Raw genomic sequence first — 20,852 nt, forward strand, 5'->3', positions numbered from 1 at the left:
TGGCACTTTTTTTCTGTGAAGGTTTTTGCACATACAGCCAATAAACTTTTGCAGTTAACAAATTGCATTATTAATCTTGTGGTCTCATTCACATATTTTTGATCTGGATATTTGTAGTCAAACATCTTGCCTGAGAGTGAATTTCAGCCACGCATCACTCTTTGATTCCCTCCATTCATTTCAGAGCTCATTAGAGAAGATCAGACCTGGGCTGTGAGTTGGAGGGGGTGAAACAATGAGAGAGAGAGGACGAGGAGTCTCAAGCATATTAGCTACTACTTACACATAATCTGGCCGCTGGACTCCTCCTTCCTGTTGCCCCACGGAGCCCTTAGCAGCACCTCTTCGCCCATTTCTCTAATACTAATGGTGGGATAAGATCAATTCAAAGAGCGAGGATTGTGCATGGAACCTCCTGTCCATTGGTTTGACTGATCTTGCAAGCAAGCTGATTGCATCACAGTGACAACTTATTGCACTGCCGTCAGCCCGCATCCTGGAGCCTTTGATTGGCATTTCTAATGACCTTTAGCAGATTCCCTGCTGGATAAACTGTAGATTGACAGTTGTTTCACTCAGAGCCATTTGTGTAGCCCATGGCTGTCTAGCAAACTGTTGTGAAACTCTTCCTTTTCATTATCTGCACTACAAAAAAGGTAAGACGGATGATGTAAAAGCCTCAGAGGATCTTTCTCTTGCCAGTGTTGTTCACTTTTATTTCGCAGCTTCTGAATAGCTTTAATACCTGGTGGTTTTTATTAAGCTTTATGTTTGCATTTAGTCTGAGAAAGCTATTATTTTGCATTCAGATTGATGTGACACTGTAGGTGTTTGCAGCTAATCCAAATGGGATATTTAAATCTCTTTGAAATACCTGTACTATATACACATTTAAAGTTATTTCTTCACCTAATCTGCCCTAAGCAAACTGATTACCTAAAACAGACGCTTCTTCAGTACTTAATCTGTAAATAACCTGCAGACACCCTCTGTTTTTAGGCTTCACCTCAGACTGTCAGTAAGAAAGAGCTGATGCACTGTGGCAGCTAATGCGGTTCATTTGTTTATTTAGATGCAGTGTACACATTTGCTAAATTAACCGGTCTAATTTATCATGTGTGAATGGGACGATGTTACAGACTTAGCTATCCATTTGTGTGCTTATAGTAAAACTAATGACTCCCATTCAAATTTTTTGCATCAAATGATGTTATATAATCAAGTGTGAAAGCAAAACACTCAATCACACACACCTTAGTTTTCCTACATACTGATGTGCAACGCAATTACTGCTGTGCACCAATGGCTAAAATGAACCGATTGCCGGGCTTTCATCTTGTTAGAGCTGTAACTGTGTGTATCAGTCTTTGATTTGCTTGGCATCATTCAGCTTTTTAATCTTGTTCAGAAGAGCCTGAGTCCAGCTATAGAGTTCACAATGTACACTAACAGTAAAGAACATTATTAGATTGGGTCACACTTTATTTTGATAGTTCGTTTGTTGAATTTAAGTTACATTGCATCTGCATGCAAACTAATTCTCATTAAACTATAAGTAGACTGATAGGTTGGGGTTTAGGGTTAGTGTGAGTTGACATGTAGTTGCAACGTTTCTTATAGTCAGTTAAATGTCTATTGAAGGAGCAGCATCAACAGATATTAAGAGGACAGTCTACTAATACTCAAATGAACCATCAAAATAAAGTGTTACCTTTAATTACATTTGCTGGTATTATTTTTGTTGGATGCACAGTGATAGTTTCTATTTGCATGTTTCCATGCAGACAATGATTATCCAATAGTTCATTTCCCAAATTTAGACTTTGAGGTGCATATATTAATGGTAATCCTATTGCACCATAGTAAGAAAACACATATAAATTGGTTTAACGTGCGCAAGATTAAATGCACAGTTGCAAAGTTGCATGCATGTGCTTAATTACTGCAAGCCTACAGGTTATGTAACCAAACAAGGTTATCTCTGCTGGAGAGGGGACTGACTTCTAAGAACCTTTTAATCCAGACCACGTTAAAGCTGAACAACTCTCATGTCATGTGACATGACATGACCGCCTGCAGCTGTTGATATACAGTTGGAGGACGAAAAAAAAAAGATGGTGATAAAACGACAGGTAGTCATAAATCATGACATTTCCAGTAAACCTGGGTTTGCTGATGTGATCTATACACTATCTTCACTTTCTTCTTAATTTCATCAGATCTTATTTTGGATTTTTATCACTGTGGCTATTGCTTTATATCAAATTTGAACTCTGAAAACACATTTTTAGTATCTGGAACTGCGTATTTTCATTCCATTCTGGTTCACGAACATTGATTGCATCAGTTAGATTAAAACTGCACTGTCATTCAGTATTGTTGTGTCTGCAGCACATCATACACAAACATGTTTTTGTTACACGTACTGGAAAACAACGGTTTGTATTGATGACAATGAATGGATTTTACTTGGTGGTTTACAGAAGCTTGTGTAAAATCACAACCAAAGCTGGTAGTGTATGCCAGATCATTTATATTGACAAAGTTTACTGTATGCTTCGCTTCTGTTGTCCTCCAGTGCCAAGAAGATGCAGAAGCAAGTGGAGATCAGAATGCATGAGAATCATCTGGATCCTCTTCCAGAGCCTGAAGAGTCCATATGTGGAAGCTGCTGTGACAAACTCATGAAGAACCTGCTTCTAACTCTCACTGTTCTGGGCAAGTCTTTCTTCATGTTTGTATAATCAGTGTGTATTAGTTTGTTTTGTACTTAATAAATGTTGCTAACAGGCAAAATAAACAAACAAACAAACAAAAAAACTCATTACTGTTTGTGCTAAATTATGCATTTTTTAAATTATGTGTTATATGATACTAAATTTGGGTTATCTATGCATTGTAAAACAATACTGTAAAATGTACAGTATTACAGGCAGTTTTGGTTGCCAGTAAAATTAGACAGTTTATATGTTCACTGTAAAATAACAATTACAATTGTGCTGTAGTTTTACATTACACTTGTTAATATTATTTTACAGTGCATTTATACATTTTACAGTATTACTGGCAATACTTACAGTATTACTGGCAAAATTGACAAGTTTACAATTAACAGTTACAACTGCTGTAAAAGTACAGCACAATTGTAAATGCTAATTTACAGTATACTTGTAAATTGTACAGTGTTACCGGCAACCACAATTTCCAGTAATGCTGTAAATTTTACCTCATTTGTTTTACAGTTTGGAGAAACCCAAATGTTGAGTATGTTTTTCTCCATTATATTGAATAAAATCAATTTTTGTAAATAAAATGTTTAATCCAATTGAGTTTGAACATATTTAACTTAAATTTGCATTAAAACAATGCAAGATCTATCTATCTATCTATCTATCTATCTATCTATCTATCTATCTATCTGTCTGTCTGTCTGTCTGTCTGTCTGTCTGTCTGTCTGTCTGTCTGTCTGTCTGTCTGTCTGTCTGTCTGTCTGTCTGTCTATCTATCTAAATAAATACATAAATAAATACATAAATAAATAAAGATCTTTAGATTTGAGGCCTTTGCTTCACTTGTATCTTTTACAAGCCACTGAATGCCAAGCATAGTTTATTACTCCCTATTTGGCTTTAAGCCTTTTTAGGTGGTGTTGCATGTGCATTAGAAGAAATAGACTACAGAGAGTTAACGAAGGATTACTGCCATCAGTTGATAAATTGTGACTATATGCTATTCAAGCTATGCACAGGTTTGCATAAGACATTATATTTCTTAACGTGTTCATTTATTCTGACTTCCTGATCCAAGCAGCTTCATACACAACCTAAAAAATAAATAAATAAATAAATACTAGTAAAAACAAAAGTATATTTCGGGCTCATTCTGTAAAGCTCCATAGGTTGTATTCATAATAAACCTTTAGATTACTGAACACATTTTTTTACCAAGAGTTTTAAATACTGCTTACTAGATTAAAAGTAAAGTAAATGTTATTGTAGATATGTTCAGATATGAGATTAAGGAAACATGAATCTATAGAATAAGGCAAAGATACCAAAGATATGGTATAGAATAAAACAAGTGTTTTATAATTGTTTATATATAGCCAATATTTTAGTAATTTACATGCTAATAATTAAGCAATTAGTAGTCAAAAATGTGTTCCCTAATTTAAAGACTCACCGTATTTACTTGCTGTGGCCAAACCGTTCATTCTTTTCATTTATGAAATAAAAGGCATATTTTTAAAGATTTGTAATGTATTATACTGTTCACTCATACTACACTCTCAGAAATAAAGTTAAGCGAATTTTCACTGGGATGGTACCTTTTCAACAGGGACAAATTTGTACTTAAAAAGGTCCAAATTGGTACCTCAAAATAGTACTCCCTAAAATTTTTTTAAGAAGAATACTTTTGTACTTTTTAGGTACTAATATGTAACCTTGAGGTATTAGTATGGACATTTTAGGTACAAATGTGTACCTTTTGAAAAGATACCACTTCAGTGACAGCTTGCGTACCTTTATTTCTGAGAGTGTATGTATAGTTTAAATGCTGACTAGTGTATCATCATTTTCTTTCTCTTCGGCTTAGTCCCTTTATTAATCTGGGGTCGCCACAGCGGAATTAACTGCCAACTTATCCAGCATATGTTTTACGTAGCGGATGCCCTTTCAGCCATAACCCATCTCTGGGAAACATCCACACTCATTCACACTCATACACTATGGATAATTTAGCCTACCCAATTCACCTGTATCGCATATCTTTGGACTGTGGGGGAAACCGGAGCACCCGGAGGAAACCCGTGCAAACGCGGGGATAACATGCAAACTCCACACAGAAACGCCAACTGACCCAGTCAAGGCACGAACCAGCGACCTACTTGCTGTGAGGCGACTGCACTACCTACTGCACCCAACACAATCTCACGGCAATTCGTAACTTTTTCATTTAGTGGCTAATTCGTATGAATTCGTACGATCTAATTTGTACAATTTAGTACGATTTGCTTACCCCCTAATGACGGTTGGGGTTAGAGGTGGGGTTAGGTGCCACGCCTCCTTTTTAAAATCGTACCATTTCATACGACTGAACTCGTACGAATTCGTACGAATTAGCCACTAAACTGCCAAAACGTAAAATACTTACGTTTTCTCGTGAGATCAGGCTGACTGCACCACACGTTGCCTAGTTTATGTTACTGTATAAATCTTTATGTATGTATATTAGCATTAAATGAATTGAATGTGCTGTTCCTGATGTTCCTCTGTGTGGCCCTCAGGTGTGATCACTGGTTCAGTAGCTGGTATTTTGCTGCGGTACGCATCACCACTGCCCGCTGATGTCATCATGGTCATTGCCTTCCCTGGCGACATTTTGATGAGGATGTTAAAAATGGTCATTTTGCCACTGATCATCTCAAGTTTGATCACAGGTATGGTTATACATACACACCTCCAGCCAGACTACATTGTGCTGTCAATATCCTTTTTATTTGTTTTCTATATTATTATTTTGTATGCTAATAAACTGACATAAAACCAGATCCATCAGTTAATTTATTATAAAATAAAAAAGTGTATTGTAATAATAATAATAATATGTGAATATATTGTAATTATTCTACCCTTGAATGAACACTTTGGTTAGTAGGGTTGACACTTTAAATTCAGTGTCAGCATTTCAAGCATATCACTTTATTAAGGGTGGATCAGTTTCAGTGGTTCATGAGCAGAAAGTTTAAACATGTTGCACAAAAGAGAGAGAGAGAAATATGTAAAACACATCCAGCCATGCTAACAACACACAACAAAAATGCCTTGTTCTTATGTTCTTGTATCTGTGTGTGTGTGTGTGTGTGTGTGTGTGTGTGTGTGTGTGTGTACTCTGGTGGACCAGCATGAAAAACAGTGCATCAGCAATTAATTATGTCACAAAAATAAACAAATAAATAAATAAATAAATAAATAAATAAATAAATAAATAAATAATAATAATAATAATAATAATAATAATAATAATAATAATAATAATAATAATAATAATGAAACGATTAAAACTTTTATAATGTATTATTTAAAAATGCTTTCAGATTTTTTTTAAAGATTAGAAATATTATAACTTTTAGCTTAATAAAATATGCAATTACTTTTTAATAAATATTTAAATAATAATTTGTATTTATTCTGCCCTTGTTTGTCATTTTAGCCTTTTCTTTGTAATTCAGTATAAGATAAATAGTATGCCTGTTTTTTGAGGGTGGATCAGTTTCAGTGGTTTATGAGAGCAACACGTTTCAACATGTTACAAAAAGAGAAAATAAAAAAAATGAATGTAAATTCCTAATATATTACTCATTCACAAATCACAGCAATAATTATGAAACCAAACCTGAGTTATAACCTCTGTCTACAAAACTGTACAATGATATAGTTAAAAAAGGATGGCATGGTAGCCTTGCTCCATATAGAATTGTAATATATGGCAATACATGCTAATTACAATTATGTCATACATATAGTACATATTCAGAGTTCACATTAAGTATTTAAAATATATGTCATATATGCAATATATATTTAAAAAAAATTGCAAAAAATGTCTGTTTAAGTATATATATTTTCAACTATTAGAATTACACATACAGTCAAAATGATTAGTCCTGTTGAATTAATAGGCCTTATTTATATTTTTTTCCTAATTTCCATTTAATAGAAAGAAGATTTTTTCAACACATTTCTGTACATAATAGTTTTAATAACTCATTTCGAATAACTGATTTCTTCAATCTTAGCCATGATGACAGTACATAATATTTGACTAGATATTGGTCAAGATACTAGTATTCAGCATTTAAAGGCTTAACTAGGATAAAGAGGTAAATTAAGCAAAGTTAGCTTAATTGGACAAGTAATTGTATAGCAGTGGTTTGTTCTGCAGACAACTAAAACATATATATTGCTAAGGGGGCTAATAATATTGACCTTAAAATGTTTCATTTTAAACATAAAAAATGCTTTTATTCTATCAAAAATAAAAGAAGTGAAAGTAAAATATTATCAGACATACTGTAAAAAGTCCTTGGTCTGGTAAACATTATTTGGGAAATATTTCAAAAAGAAAAAAATAATTCACAGGACTAATAATGTTGACTTTAACTATATATTTATAAAACATTAGCTATTCTTTTATATTTGTGTTTACATGGCCATATATGAACATAAATATAACTATATCCAGTACCAAGCTGGTGCCCTAGGAAAATGATAATCGTGTCACCCTCACAAAAAAGAGGGGGATATGAAATTTCCGTCTTGGCCAATCGCCCATATTGCCCAAGCCTAAATCCGCCACTGACTATATCTATTAAATTTGAAAGTGGTACAACCAAAGTTGTAACTCCAAAGGTTTAAAATTAAATATGTAAATTGTCATTTTTGCATTATATTAAAACATACTGTATGTTGCATATATGACATATTTTATGTATGTAAAATCCAAATATTAAATGGTCCCATGAAATTTAAAGTTTTTTAGATGTTATTATCGGTATTATTGGTTTTTAGGATATTTATAAGCCAGATTGACCCAAAACAATCACATTTAGACAACAAAATTAACATTTAGAAGATATAAAACTGATATAAACATGTAAAGCTCGTAGTTTGTCACGTCCGTCCCATCAACAGCTTTATTCACGTCACCTCACACTACAGCTTCTAATCAAATCATAACCAATCAAATGCCCTTTAGTATCTGACATGCCCCCCCTTCAAGACACAGGTCATTTGCTTTTCATTTGATGCACTTGAGCTCAACCGCTCTCACTAGCAGAGCAAAACGCTATTGTTTTTTTAAAGGGGGAGGAGCTACTCAGTATATGTCCCACCCTTTCGGTGTTTAGGTTTAGATTATGTCAAACATCGAACAAAACTGCATATTTCCAAGCACTTCATGGGACTTTTAACTATATCACATACAAAATTGACATATATTTGCATAGATCAGATTTGTATATGGGGTAAAAATGCATTGAAGGTCGTAACACTTTGCTGTTGTTTATTATAATAGTTAATATTATTATTATTTCTTTTAGGTTTAGCTGGCTTGGATGCCAAGTCGAGTGGCCGCCTAGGCACAAGGGCCATGATTTACTACATGTCCACCACTGTCATCGCAGCTGTGCTGGGGGTGATTCTGGTGCTCCTCATCCACCCTGGAAACCCCAAACTCAAGGCAAACCTGGGCGAGGGCAAAAAGAATGACGAAGTGTCCAGTTTAGATGCCTTCTTTGATCTCATCCGAAATCTGTTTCCAGAAAATCTCGTTCAGGCTTGTTTCCAGCAGGTGTGTGTTCCTAGAGTGCTTTGATTTTTGATTTAATCTCATTCTTTAAACTTATTCTGTAAATTTTATAACAGTTAATGGTCTCTCGTTAATATTCAATGTCTGAAAGATTCATATTAAATGTCTTTTAGATCCAGACTGTTACTACTAAGGTGGAAATCGCTCCTCCTCCCCCTCCAACTCGGTTTGGACGAAATGCTACCAAGGGTGCAGCGAAATATGTGATCAAGAAATCTCTTCAGTTCAAGAGCGGCATGAATGTGTTAGGTATCAAATGGCTTCATGATATATGCATGAAAAGATCATTAACGTACATCGCAATAAGATGATGTGTTATGTGTTCTTGTAGGTATCATTGGTTTCTTTGTGGCATTTGGGATTTGCATGGGAAAGATGGGAGAGAAGGCCAAACTGATGGTTGATTTCTTCAACACTCTCAATGAGATCGTTATGAGGCTTGTCGGCATGATCATGTGGTCAGTATTCATGATTTTAATCCCATTGATCACATTTCATACTATTTTTGACTGATTTATTTACTGTGCAGAAAAAGTACACTGTAAAAAGCAATTAGTTGACTTTACTAAATAAAAACATGTCAACTAAATATGTCGCCTTATGATTATTAGGTAAACAAATTAAAAGTTAAGTCAATGTATGCCTTTTTGTAAGTCAAATTAATTTGTTGCCTTTTAAGCAGCAAGTTTACTTCACTTTTTGGAGTGCATATAGTAGTCAACATTTCAAGTGGATCAACAAGTTCTAAAACTTTTAAACAACACTCATTACTACGGAGACCCGGAAAGGACATGAATGAGGTGGAAAAAATGGATGGGAGAAAAAATAAACTGAGTGATAGAAATTTTTTTTTTCTTTAAGTTTTTGCGTTCCCTCGTAAAAATGTTCCACAAATACTTTTTGTTCACTTCATACATATCAACCTTCCCATTTTTTTGCTGTGATTCTCCTGTATTTTACCATTCTATCTCGCTATTATCTTATCATAAGGTATTTTACCATATTTCTCTCACATTTTTGATCTTGAAAGCATGTTGAAATTAATATAAAATGTCTGAATTTATGTGCGTCGATTGTAGCCCTTCCTATGAAACCTCTTAATCAGTGACTGCATGTATAAGCACTGACTGATGGATGCGCTGTGTTTGATAAACTGATCCCAGATCAGCTTCTCATTCATTCATTTTTTTTTCAGCTTAGTCCCATTATTAATCTGGGGTCGCCACAGCGGAATGAACTGCCAAATCAGCTTCTGTACACGCCATTTAGAGGAGCTAAAGTGCTGGATTTGGGTGTCTGTTTAAACAGAATACTTATATGAATAATATGTAAACATTCATCCAGCATTTTTTTTAAGCACAACTAATTTAGTCTTAAACGAGCAGACACAGTTACTGAAGTAATAAAATGCTTTCATTATAGATCTGTGCGTTCTTGTAATGACACCTCTGTTATCAAATAAAAACAAAACAAGATATTTATTTGCTGCTCTTTATTTGTTGAGGTTGCATGTGAAGGTTTACGATCAACACACAGCTTTAAAGGATATAAGGCGAATACAGAAATTTTTATATTCATTTCAACATGCTTTCAAGATGAAAAATATGACAGAAATATGGGAAAATACTTAAATGGGATGATAGCAGGATAGAATCGCAAAACTTAAAGTGAACTTCAACTCTGAAAACTGCACTGACACAGTTTCAATTTACTAGAACTTCTATATTAAGCTGCTTTGACACAATCTACATTGCAAATTAAAGTACAGGAGAATCCCAGCAAAAATGGAAGGTTTAACATGTGTGAAGTGAACAGGAAGTGTTTGTGGAAAAACTTTAAAAATAAATATTTTCCTATTGATTTTTAAAATATCTTTCTTACACACATTTTTTTTTCTTACACCCATTCTTTTCTTACACCTAGTTTTCCCCCACCATCATACCCCTTAAGGGTCTCCGTACCATTTCTGTCTTAGGACAGTTTTGAGAAACCTTTGCCAACTGTACACTTAAAACTATATGTATAGTTTATTCTACACTACTATTTAAACTTTTGGGTAATATATATATATTTTTAACACATCTCTTCTGACCAAGCCTGAATTTATCTGATAAAAACAAACCATAAAAAAAAAATATGTAAGACTGTAAAGCATAATTAGTTTAAAATAACTTTAAATATTTTTTATTTCTACTTTAAAAAATTTTTTTGCAGCTCTTTAGTGTCAAAGGATCCTTCAGACATTATTCTGATTTGTCTTTTGGGTGTGTTAGAACACATTTCTTAATATTAACTATATACGTATAACTTGAATTGGTGTGTGGCAATTATGATACTGTGATTTTACCTTTATTATAAATGTTATGTTATATATGCATTTTTAGAAGTGCTGTTCAGTTTAATACATCACTGCTGAATAAAACTATTTGATTGATTAATTGACTTTAGTTTAATGGACCTTTGCTAAATAAAATATGAATGTATTTAATCACGCTTTGCTGCATGGTATAACAAACCCTTAACTAAGACTTTTATCTCAATAATCTCCTAATTGGCTGCTTATTAATAGTTTTAGGTTTAGATATTGGGTAGGACTAGAGATGTAGAATAAGATCATTCTTTATGAGTACTAATTAAAAGCCAGTATCATAATAATAAACATTTAATAAGCTAGCAGTTAATTGTGTGAATACTCAAACTAAGGTGTTCCCATTTCCTTGTGTAGTGTGTTTTTGTTTACTGTATTTGTTTCCTTTAACTTTATTAAACTGACCAACTATATTTCCTGTTGAAGGTGTAGTTTAGCTGTTAATTTGTTTCTCTGCCCTGTCACAGGTATTCCCCCATTGGTATTGCGTGTTTGATCTGTGGGAAGATCATCTCCATTAATGATCTGGAAATGGTAGCCAAACAACTGGGCATGTACATGGTCACGGTCATCGTCGGACTCATTATTCATGGAGGCATATTTCTTCCCTTAATATATTTTGTAATCGTTCGGAAAAACCCATTCAAATTCTTCATGGGACTTTTCCAAGCTTGGGTCACCGCCTTAGGAACAGCTTCCAGGTTAGTCACTTTCCTTTAATTATGTTTTCCCTTAGATATTTGTATGACACACGTTGAACTAAAGAGTTTAGTTTGTTATGTTTGGTTGTGTCTCAATTTTTGATATGCAACTTTTGTAGTGCTGGCACATTACCTGTCACTTTCCGCTGCTTGGAAGAAAATCTGGGTATCGACAAGAGAGTGACGCGATTCGTGTTACCTGTTGGAGCAACCATTAACATGGACGGTACTGCACTTTATGAGGCCGTAGCTGCCATTTTTATTGCCCAGATGAATGGAATCGAACTTGATCCTGGTCAGATTGTGACAGTCAGGTAAGAGCAAATTTCTAGACAAAAAAAAATAAACAATTTAGTATAAATTTACAATACATTGTTTGTACCACAACATTATTTTTGTTGCTCATTCATTGCTCATGCTCATTGTAAACACTGCCAACACATGCTTCAGTCCAACTTCTAGATACTACACTCTCAGAAATAAAGGTATGGAAGCTTTCACTGGGGTGGTACCTTTTCAAAAGGTACAAATTTGTACTTAAAGGGTCCATATAGGTACCTCAAACATATTCATTAGTACCTTAAAATTTTATGGGGAACTCTTTTGGAACTCTTTTGGAACTTTTTAGGTACGAATATGTACTCTTGAGGTATTAATAAGTTACCACCCCAGCGACAACTTGCATACTTTTATTTCTAAGAGTGTAGGAGGCATGAAAACACCAACAAAAAAATGATTTCATGAGCAGATTATAGACAAATAAACCTTCTATTTTATTTAATAATTAATTTTTTGGTTTGTGAAGACCTCAACATAAACAATAAGCTTCATTTGTAAACAAATACACTTGTTTCACGTATCTCTATATGAACTGCTTTTATGACATAGTTTGCTTGGTAGGTAAGACACTGTAAAAATAATAACAATAAAAATGCAAATGGAGTTTTGTGTCACATTAGTTTTTGATAACACTTGGTTTGATTCAGATTTCCTGCAAAAAAAAATACAGCATATGCTGATAAGGAAGGGTTTAACATGTGACTGCTGGTTTGAGGCTAGTCATACGCTGTGCGATTTCCATTACATTTTAGCAAAGTACCAATTCACACTGTAGAATTGAATTGAATAGGAAGATCACATGCAATGTAAAGCAAAAGTTTACGATTAGTGCACACACTATATGGTTTAATTATTTAGTAGCAATTTTCTAATCAAATCTGAAATCACAAATATACAAATACAATATCAAACATTTGTAATTGTTTCTTTGCATTTTTAAAAAATATCCTTTAATTTCATAGCATTGCACCCATGTGAACTTCAGAAGTGTGCGGGTGTGTGTGTGTGTGTTTATTTTTGTGTTCACACAGGTGTAGTAAGGGGACAAAAACTTCCTAAAAGTTCACTTCCCTTATAAGGCCTGACCAAAATATCCAAAATATCCAATATTACCAATTGGTACACCGCATGAACCATGATAAATGATGCACATCAAAGCTGAAATTTAGTACGATTCAGAGACGAGTCAGAATCCAACTTAAATTTGGACTAAAATTGCAGAGTGTATTTCTAGCATAAACTGGTGTTTGCTGGTGATAAGCTGGATTAAGCTTGTCCTTTGCTGGTCCTGACCAGGGTTGTTGCTAGATCGGATATGGTTGCGGCCAGAAATGAACGAGAATTATTTATATTATTCATAAAATTTTCCATTTATTGTATTTTATTAACGTCTACCCCCACCCCAACCCTAAACCCAACCATCACAGTACTGTAAAATATTAATTATTGTTATACAGTGTCATAAAATGCTGCTATATTAATGTGCATAACACACTTCCGGCCGGCCACGCATCTGATCTAGACTTTACCCCTGACCAGCTATGAACCAGCAAGAACTTGCGCATAAATAGCAACAAACCAGCTTAAACTAGCTGCCAAGTCAAAATCTATCTATGCAGCATATTTCTTCTGCTTTTAGTGGCGTTGCGGTGTAGTGTACGTGATACATACTGCAAACAACACCCTTTTGAGGATATATGAATATGAATAAACACTTAATTTCAGCATTTATTTTGGCCTAATATGGTCTGATGCAAGAATTATTGAAAACTAGAAATCTACTTCAACTCCTTCCGTTAAGTTTAGCTACAATCAAATTTGTTCACAATTTTTTTTAGTAGGTACAATGTATTTTAATAAATAGGGTGAAATGGCACAATTTAATGTTTTTTTTTTTTTTTTTTTTTATACTGATGCAGTCACACTGCTAAAAAGTTTGTTTTTTTGTTTTCTCCTATAATCTATTTAACCAATTAGTGAGTGCAGACCTTTATTGCTAGTTGTCATTTAAAGATATTTGGTCACAGCACCAAACTTATCTGGGAGAGCTCTGTGATTTACATTTTACTGAGCGTTTTGTCTTTGTCTTTTTACAAGTTGTTTGTCCAATAAGTGTCAAAGATTATCTTTATGTCTCAAACTATTCTTTATGAAACTGAAAACATCCACACCTTCCTAAAATCTATCATTAAAACTTACATCATTTGATGTGAAGATTTTCAAAACACTGCCCAAATGTATACTTAAGAAAAGAAAGCATAATTTTTAATCTCACATGTTGTGGAGATGCTGTTTGTGGCCAGTCCAAAAGCCTAGCCCTCATATATGAATGAGATTATACAAATAAATAACAATTAGCCATTAAATAAAAAAAAGTTTCAAACTGTCTTGAGATTGCATTGGGTGCTCGTTAGGTGCCAATCACGATACAATGAAAAGTTGACTAATCAGAGCACTGTGTGCTATTCAGTTTGTTGAGCTGTGTAAAGATAAACACATTTCAGAAAGAGAGATGAGCAACAATAATAGACGGTCTGTGGGAAAATTGTGTGTTTTATAACTTAAACCATGTAAACACATTGCATTACACCAATTACACGTCATAACCATGATCTGTTATGACATTAATTAATTGCATTTTTCATTTTACTGAGCAGCTAGTCTTATCTAAAACCTTTTTCCTTTTTGTTTGTAGCCTGACGGCCACTCTGGCTAGTGTTGGAGCAGCCAGTATTCCCAGTGCTGGTTTGGTGACAATGCTTCTGATCTTGACAGCTGTTGGACTGCCGACTCAAGACATCAGTTTACTGGTAGCAGTCGACTGGCTTCTGTAAGTTAAAGCAATCTCAGATGTTACTTTAAGCAATTGCTGTCCATCACAATATAGGCTCATTCTAAAAAAGTAGCCCTATATACGTTTCTGGAGATTACAAATAATGTAGCCAAAAGTATGTGTAGTTGCATTTCGTCTCTAAAACGAATGCTACGGGGTGGTATGATGCCGTTCCTTTTCGCGCTGACGCCAACCCAACTCCTTATGAACTGCTTTCCCACTGTTCCAGTCTGTCCAGTAGCTCACCATGTACGCCGGCAGACTTGAGATGCAGAGAGGAGTTGACCATGACAACGGGGTGTGAGTCTGGTAAAGAACGCTCCCAGAAATGAAGGCAAAAAACAAGCCTAAAAATCAAATAATCAGGTAAATAACCGGGTAAGAATGTGGTAAAATCTGAAAATGCGGAAAAAAATTAGGCGAAAAATTTTTCTGGTTTGCTTTTTAAATCTGTAGGTTGAGGTTAGGGAAGTTGGTGGGTGGGTCAGTCGGTGCTTTTAAAAACACTATTAATTGGGTTTAGGAAAGGAGGAGGGTGGGTCAGTCGATCGGTCAGTCAGTGAGTTGGTCAGTCCACTCTGGTGGATTTACAGAACAGCAGGCACGAATGGCACTCGCGAGAGAAATTTGAGATCTAAAATAGCGTACACAGCAGCCTCTTGTGGATTCTCGAAAATGAAAACTGCAAAAAAGTAGCTCCTGGGACGTATTTGGCACTCTCCAGAAATGTATATAGTGGTACGTTTTCAGAATGAGTCTGGGTTGGTCAATCAAGAGTATGGCTCATTTTAAGTTTTAGCATTAACTAAAATCTCATGACATATTTACACATTTGCGTTTCATGTTAGGACAAGCCCTAATGGCATTTATATGTTGTTTAGCCTTGAGAGATGTGGCACCTCTTTGTTCCCTTCTGCTTTATTAAACAGGGATCGCTTCCGAACATCAGTCAATGTCATTGGCGACTCGTACGGGGCAGGAATCGTGTACCACCTCTCTAAAGATGAGCTTGACATGTTCGATGCACAGCAGATTCGGCCAGATGACTTTGAGATGGCCAAGACACAGTCCTATTACGAGAATAACTCTAACCACGGTGTATATCACAACTCCTGTCAGCCGATCCAAATAGATGACTGCAAGGTACATTTCACTCTCACTGACATAGAAACCTGTATGTAGATGCTTTCTTTTCGTTCCCTAACTTTGTATGTATCATTGTGATTTTATTTTATTTTTTTACTCTTTTGTATTTTTGATCATTGCTGATGTGAATGCACAAGAGATGAAATTATATAAAAGAATAAATAAATATTGTTTATTTATTTGTTCTGGTACTTGGTGAAATGGCAGTTTTAGGCAGGCTTTGCCCATATCAGTGGTTAGATCTGATGAATTTGGCAGTTGTATGTGTACACTTTAAAAAATAAAGGAAGTTTATTGGCATTGATGGTTCCATGAATAACCTTTAACTATCGCACAAAATAATGTTGATTGTGTACAATTCTAGATTATTAAAGTGATACTTCACCCAAATTGAGCATTTTCTCAGCATTTACTCACCTCTGGTGGTTCCAAACCTTTATTAGTTTTTTAATTGAAAAACTATTTTTAAAAATGTGTGAAACCAATAGTGATGGCGTGTTCTCCCAGTGTTGGCATGGTTGTCCTCTGAGTGCTCCAGTTTCCCCCACAGTCTAAAGACATGCGCTATAGGTAAATTGGATAAATTAAATTGCCCGTAGTCGATGAGTGTACATGTGAATGAGTGTGTATTGGTGTTTCCCAGCACTGGGTTGCGGCTGGAAGGGCATCTATTGCGTAAAACATATGCCGGAATACAGTGCTTTATTTGGAAAGGAATTATTCCCGGAACAAAATCAGGAAATAAAAGTTACCAAGATCGACGTCCAGTTTTCCCGGAACATGACATCATTAAACGGTGATTGCACATAAAAAGAGTCACTTTTCTGAACAGTCTTTTAATATTTTGTGCTATATATAATGTTATAGGTCAGTCATGGATAATAAAAACATGTAGGTACAAACCGTATAAAATAAATAATATTTGAGCAGTTTCAATCACTATTCGGTTCATTTCACTATTATATGCCAGGTGAAAAACAAATAATTAAATGACTCACTCAGCCTAATCTTCAAGAAGAGCCCACAGTTACCTCTTCTCTCACATTTTTGGCTGACTTGAGATCGCTTTGTTTCTTCCGCTATCCTGATTAATTCGTGCAGTTGCATCTTCTCAATAGCTCTTATGATCAGGTTCATTATCAGATTTACTCTTGGTTTTAAAAAATTTAAATATAAATAAAAATGCAAAATATAAAATGACTGTATCTTTGCCATTTTTAATATACAAATAATATTTAGGTGGGACACTGTGCCATTATTTATTTTTATTTACTCACTGCACGCGAAACAACAATCAGCAACCAATGAGAAACATAAATATGAGAAAGCTGATTGGCTGAAAAAAATTGTTGAGGCCCAATAGTTTTGTTTTAACTTGCGCATGGTGACTACTGTTATGTGTGTGCACTGCATGCACACACTCCACACAGCGTTTGCATTCATGTTCTCTTCCCCTCTCTCTTTCTCACACACACACACAAACACGTAGGTATTCACCGCACAAGTTCAACGTACACAAATTAAAATAAATACCAGAACATAAAACAGGAATATCAGACATTTTCCGTAACAGGATCCGGCAAGGTCCAACTCAAATTTAGCACTGCTGGAATAGTTGGTGGTTTATTCGGTTGTGCCTCTGAATACCTCTGAAATAGAGACTAAGCTGAAGAAAAATGAATGAATGAATGAATGAATGAGTACAACCAGTAGCTGTTGCTGCGATTACAAAATACTCAGTCAGTGGCTACCAGTTCACAATGTAATATCTTCGGGAAAAAAAAAAAGTTTTCTTTTGAAAAGATAAAAAATAAATAAATGTCAAAAATGAATCTCAACTGAGATTTTCTTTGGGTGAAGCATCAATTTAAAATTTTCTTCACACTTACTTAAAAATGATCTTTGAAAACACTTTTGGAAAACCACAAATAGTTCTTCAATGCCATCACTGTAAAAAAAAAAAAAAACCTTTTTGGAACCTTTATTTTTTAGAATGTACAGAAAATATCTAGTATCAATCAATGCCAAGCGGCCTTTTGTCGAGTAAAAATCAAAAGAGAGTCAAATCAGCATATAAATGCAAAGACAAAAGCTGCTATTTCATTTCTTTCAAGCTCAGTGTTTTTAAGCTTGACAGAAAAGTGACTATTATAAGAAAACACCAATATTTTCTTTCTCTTTTTTTATGAATTCATGCCACTTTTCACTGCACTTGAGTAGACATTTCGACCCTGTGTTTCACAGATGCATAGGTTTGTGTGGTAGCACGCATGGCACTTTTTCACACCCCCTTTAGAAGACTAGCTTTGGACAGAGATTCACTTAAAATTAGGAAATAAAAGAGAATAAAGTTTACAATGATTCAAATGATTTTCTCTATCTGCATTCAGACTTTCAGCATTCTGTAAGGAATCCCGCTGCAGCTAATTATTATCTGTCATGTGGTGGGTACATTTTTGTGAATTTGGAATTATAAACTGTGCTGTTAAAATATCAAACTACCTGAATTCTCTGCTCCAAACCCTAAACAGTTTAGTTAGCACCGGTTAATGCATTTTAACTGTGCCTTGGTCCAACAGTTAGTTGTCCCTGATAATTGCTTTCAGGTAACCTTGGCCTCAAATGGCTCCCCTGCGGAGTTCTCACTTGTTGAGGAGGAACCATGGATTCGCGAGTAACACAGCACACAGATCCAGCACCGCCTTATCCTGAGTCCCACAAGCTTATCCTTTCTGCTGAAAACCAAATGCTAACTTTATGCATATAAACAGTCAGAAGTTTCCACACATTTTTTCACATGCACAAACACCTTGTTTTTTGTATTACAATCTCAGTACATCTGAATTTAGCTGGCACTGGTTGTGGTTCATACGGGATATATATATATATATATATATATATATATATATATATATATAGTTTTAGGATTGATGATTGGTCTATAACCTGCTGCCTTAGGGCTATCGACCCCAGACTGACCCTAGAGCACCACTAGTGGCAGGTAGACAGAAGTGCAGCTTGTTTGCTGACCATACCTTTGACTAGTTTGGCTTAGGTGGATTAACCCTTGGTAGCGGCACTCCAGATCAGCCTCTTATAAGAGCTTACCAATGTACTTAGAGGTTCGGAAATAGCCGTTTGCCTCCAAATGCTGCCACTTATTTTTAGACGCCGCTCAACGTAATTGCCACGTCAGCAATTAGAGAGCATTCAGACATCGAGTTGATCGACGTTATCTGCCAGTACTGTTGGTTGTGATATACTGTTGGCTTGTGAAGTGAACTGTTTGATATGTTTAAGGGACTTGCATGTGTGTAGGTTTTGTACGTATCTGTGTGCTTTGTTAAGTTGTCGATTTATTTATATGTTTATTTGCTAAGTTGCAATCTTGCCTTGAAGACATCAACTGCAAACTGTGCAGAGAGAAGACGATAATATTAAATGAAATCCCATTTGTTTGGATGCTAGATCACTGATAGTGATTCTCAGAGGAGCCTTCTTGGATGCTCGGATATTAAGTCCAGTTAAATGGATTCTTTATTGGCCCTCATGTATTTGGTGCTCAGGTTGTTAGCATGTTATTCGAACAGAAAAACAAGATGACAGATTTGAGATCTATCGTTAAGCATGCACCATTTATTTGATAGTATCTACGTTGTTTAATAGCAAAACAATCAAGATTCCTCTTTTGCACCAGAATCTTAAAATGTTCTCATTAAAGTGCCTCCTTGCACTTTCTGTAAATAAATAAATACACACACAAATATATAATCTGTTTTATTTTAGATTTATTTTTCATGCAAACTAATGTGTAGTATTAATCACCTGTCGGCTATTGTTTTATAAAACAATCGCATTTCATGTATTCAATTCAGTATATTATTTTACTAGATTAGAGTATAACAGGTTGTCTTGAGTAGTTATCATTATTGTATACTGTACACATCACTGGGAACAGGTGGCTGTGAAATATTGTTTGATGAGTACAAATGTGTGTATATGAATGCAAGTATTTTTTCACTGTTACAATTCATGACGAGAATGTGTCTCACATATTGTGTTAAACATTTTGGTAGGGATTATGACTAGGGGGAAAAGTCAAATAACTAATTATTATAACTAAGGCTCATTGAGTGCAGAGAAAATTATGTAAATTCAATGTAAATGTAAATAAAGGAAATTGTACACAACTTAGAGACAGTATCTATGATATGAATATGTGCGCTGTTGGCATATGTTCAGGCAGGGCCTGACATTTCTGTAGACAAACGGTACTATGATGTATGCTATAAATGTGACCATCCTTCTCTTTTTATTATCTGCAACCCTGTTTGGTTTCAAAGACATCAAGTAACTTTGTCTACCAAACTGTCCACTTTATAAAATTTGTCTTTTTTCTCTGTTTTCTATGAAACACCTTTAACCAATTGTAAATAAAGCCAATTCTTCTTGTCTCAGCTGGGCGTCTTGTTTTTCTTTAGTTTAGCCATGACTAGTGGCAGGTGAGAAATTATTTTATTAAAGATGTCTTACTCAAATCATTGGAGGAAACCGATTGGAACAAACCATTTAAGTTCAAAAACTAATCCTAATGAGTACTGTGAACTTAATCCATTTCAGTTAATAAAGCAAATTGGACACAGTAAAAACCAATAAATAAGGAGAACTCAAACCAATTGAGTACTGTAAAACCCAATAAGTTAAGGCAACTCAAACCGTTTAAGGAAACTGATTGCCATAAACTATTTGAGTTAAAAAAATAATCTATATGAGTACTGTGAACTTTCTCCATTTAAGTTGAAGTAATGAGGTATTTAGTTAAGTTATTGACTTCATCACTGAGTTCAAAACTGTTTTCAAATGAGTAGAATTAACTTTCAGTCAATTTTGAGTTGGCGACGGGGTGGCAAAGTACGTAGTTCTGTCGCCTTACAGCAAGAAGATCGCTGGTTTAAGCCTCGGCTGGGTCAGTTGGCATTTCTCTGTGGAGTTTGTATGTTCTCCCCGCATTTGCGTGGGTTTCCTCTGGGAGTTCCGGTTTCCCCCACATTTCCAAAGACGTGGTACAGGTGAATTATGTGTGTGAAAGAGAGTG

The 20,852-nt window shown here is 35.0% G+C and overlaps 1 protein-coding gene across 3 annotated transcripts; it reads left to right on the top strand.

Annotated features, from left to right (window-relative positions):
- The first annotated feature begins 577 nt into the window (after positions 1-577).
- On the top strand, positions 578-20,214 carry slc1a2a (solute carrier family 1 member 2a). Of its 3 annotated transcripts, XM_087259624.1 has the most exons (12): positions 578-656; positions 2,579-2,718; positions 5,288-5,440; positions 8,102-8,352; positions 8,484-8,619; positions 8,702-8,828; positions 11,206-11,439; positions 11,559-11,753; positions 14,474-14,608; positions 15,541-15,754; positions 18,148-18,201; positions 18,364-20,214. In XM_087259624.1, the coding sequence occupies exons 2-11, from the start codon at positions 2,589-2,591 to the stop codon at positions 18,163-18,165; spliced, it is 1,593 nt and encodes a 530-aa protein (XP_087115750.1). In that variant the 5' UTR covers positions 578-656; positions 2,579-2,588; the 3' UTR covers positions 18,166-18,201; positions 18,364-20,214.
- The last annotated feature ends 638 nt before the right edge of the window (positions 20,215-20,852 follow it).

This window comes from Danio rerio, chromosome 7, assembly GCF_052040795.2.
Source record: "Danio rerio strain M-AB ecotype USA chromosome 7, GRCz13ab, whole genome shotgun sequence".
NCBI lineage: Eukaryota > Metazoa > Chordata > Actinopteri > Cypriniformes > Danionidae > Danio > Danio rerio.

Excerpts from the sequence above, each read along its gene's own strand:
- slc1a2a (XM_087259623.1), top strand. The coding sequence starts at position 2,589 with ATGCAGAAGCAAGTGGAGATCAGAATGCATGAGAATCATCTGGATCCT. Across the intron at positions 2,719-5,287 it reads TCTAACTCTCACTGTTCTGG|GTGTGATCACTGGTTCAGTA; the intron begins GCAAGTCTTTCT and ends TGTGGCCCTCAG. Across the intron at positions 5,441-8,101 it reads CATCTCAAGTTTGATCACAG|GTTTAGCTGGCTTGGATGCC; the intron begins GTATGGTTATAC and ends TATTTCTTTTAG.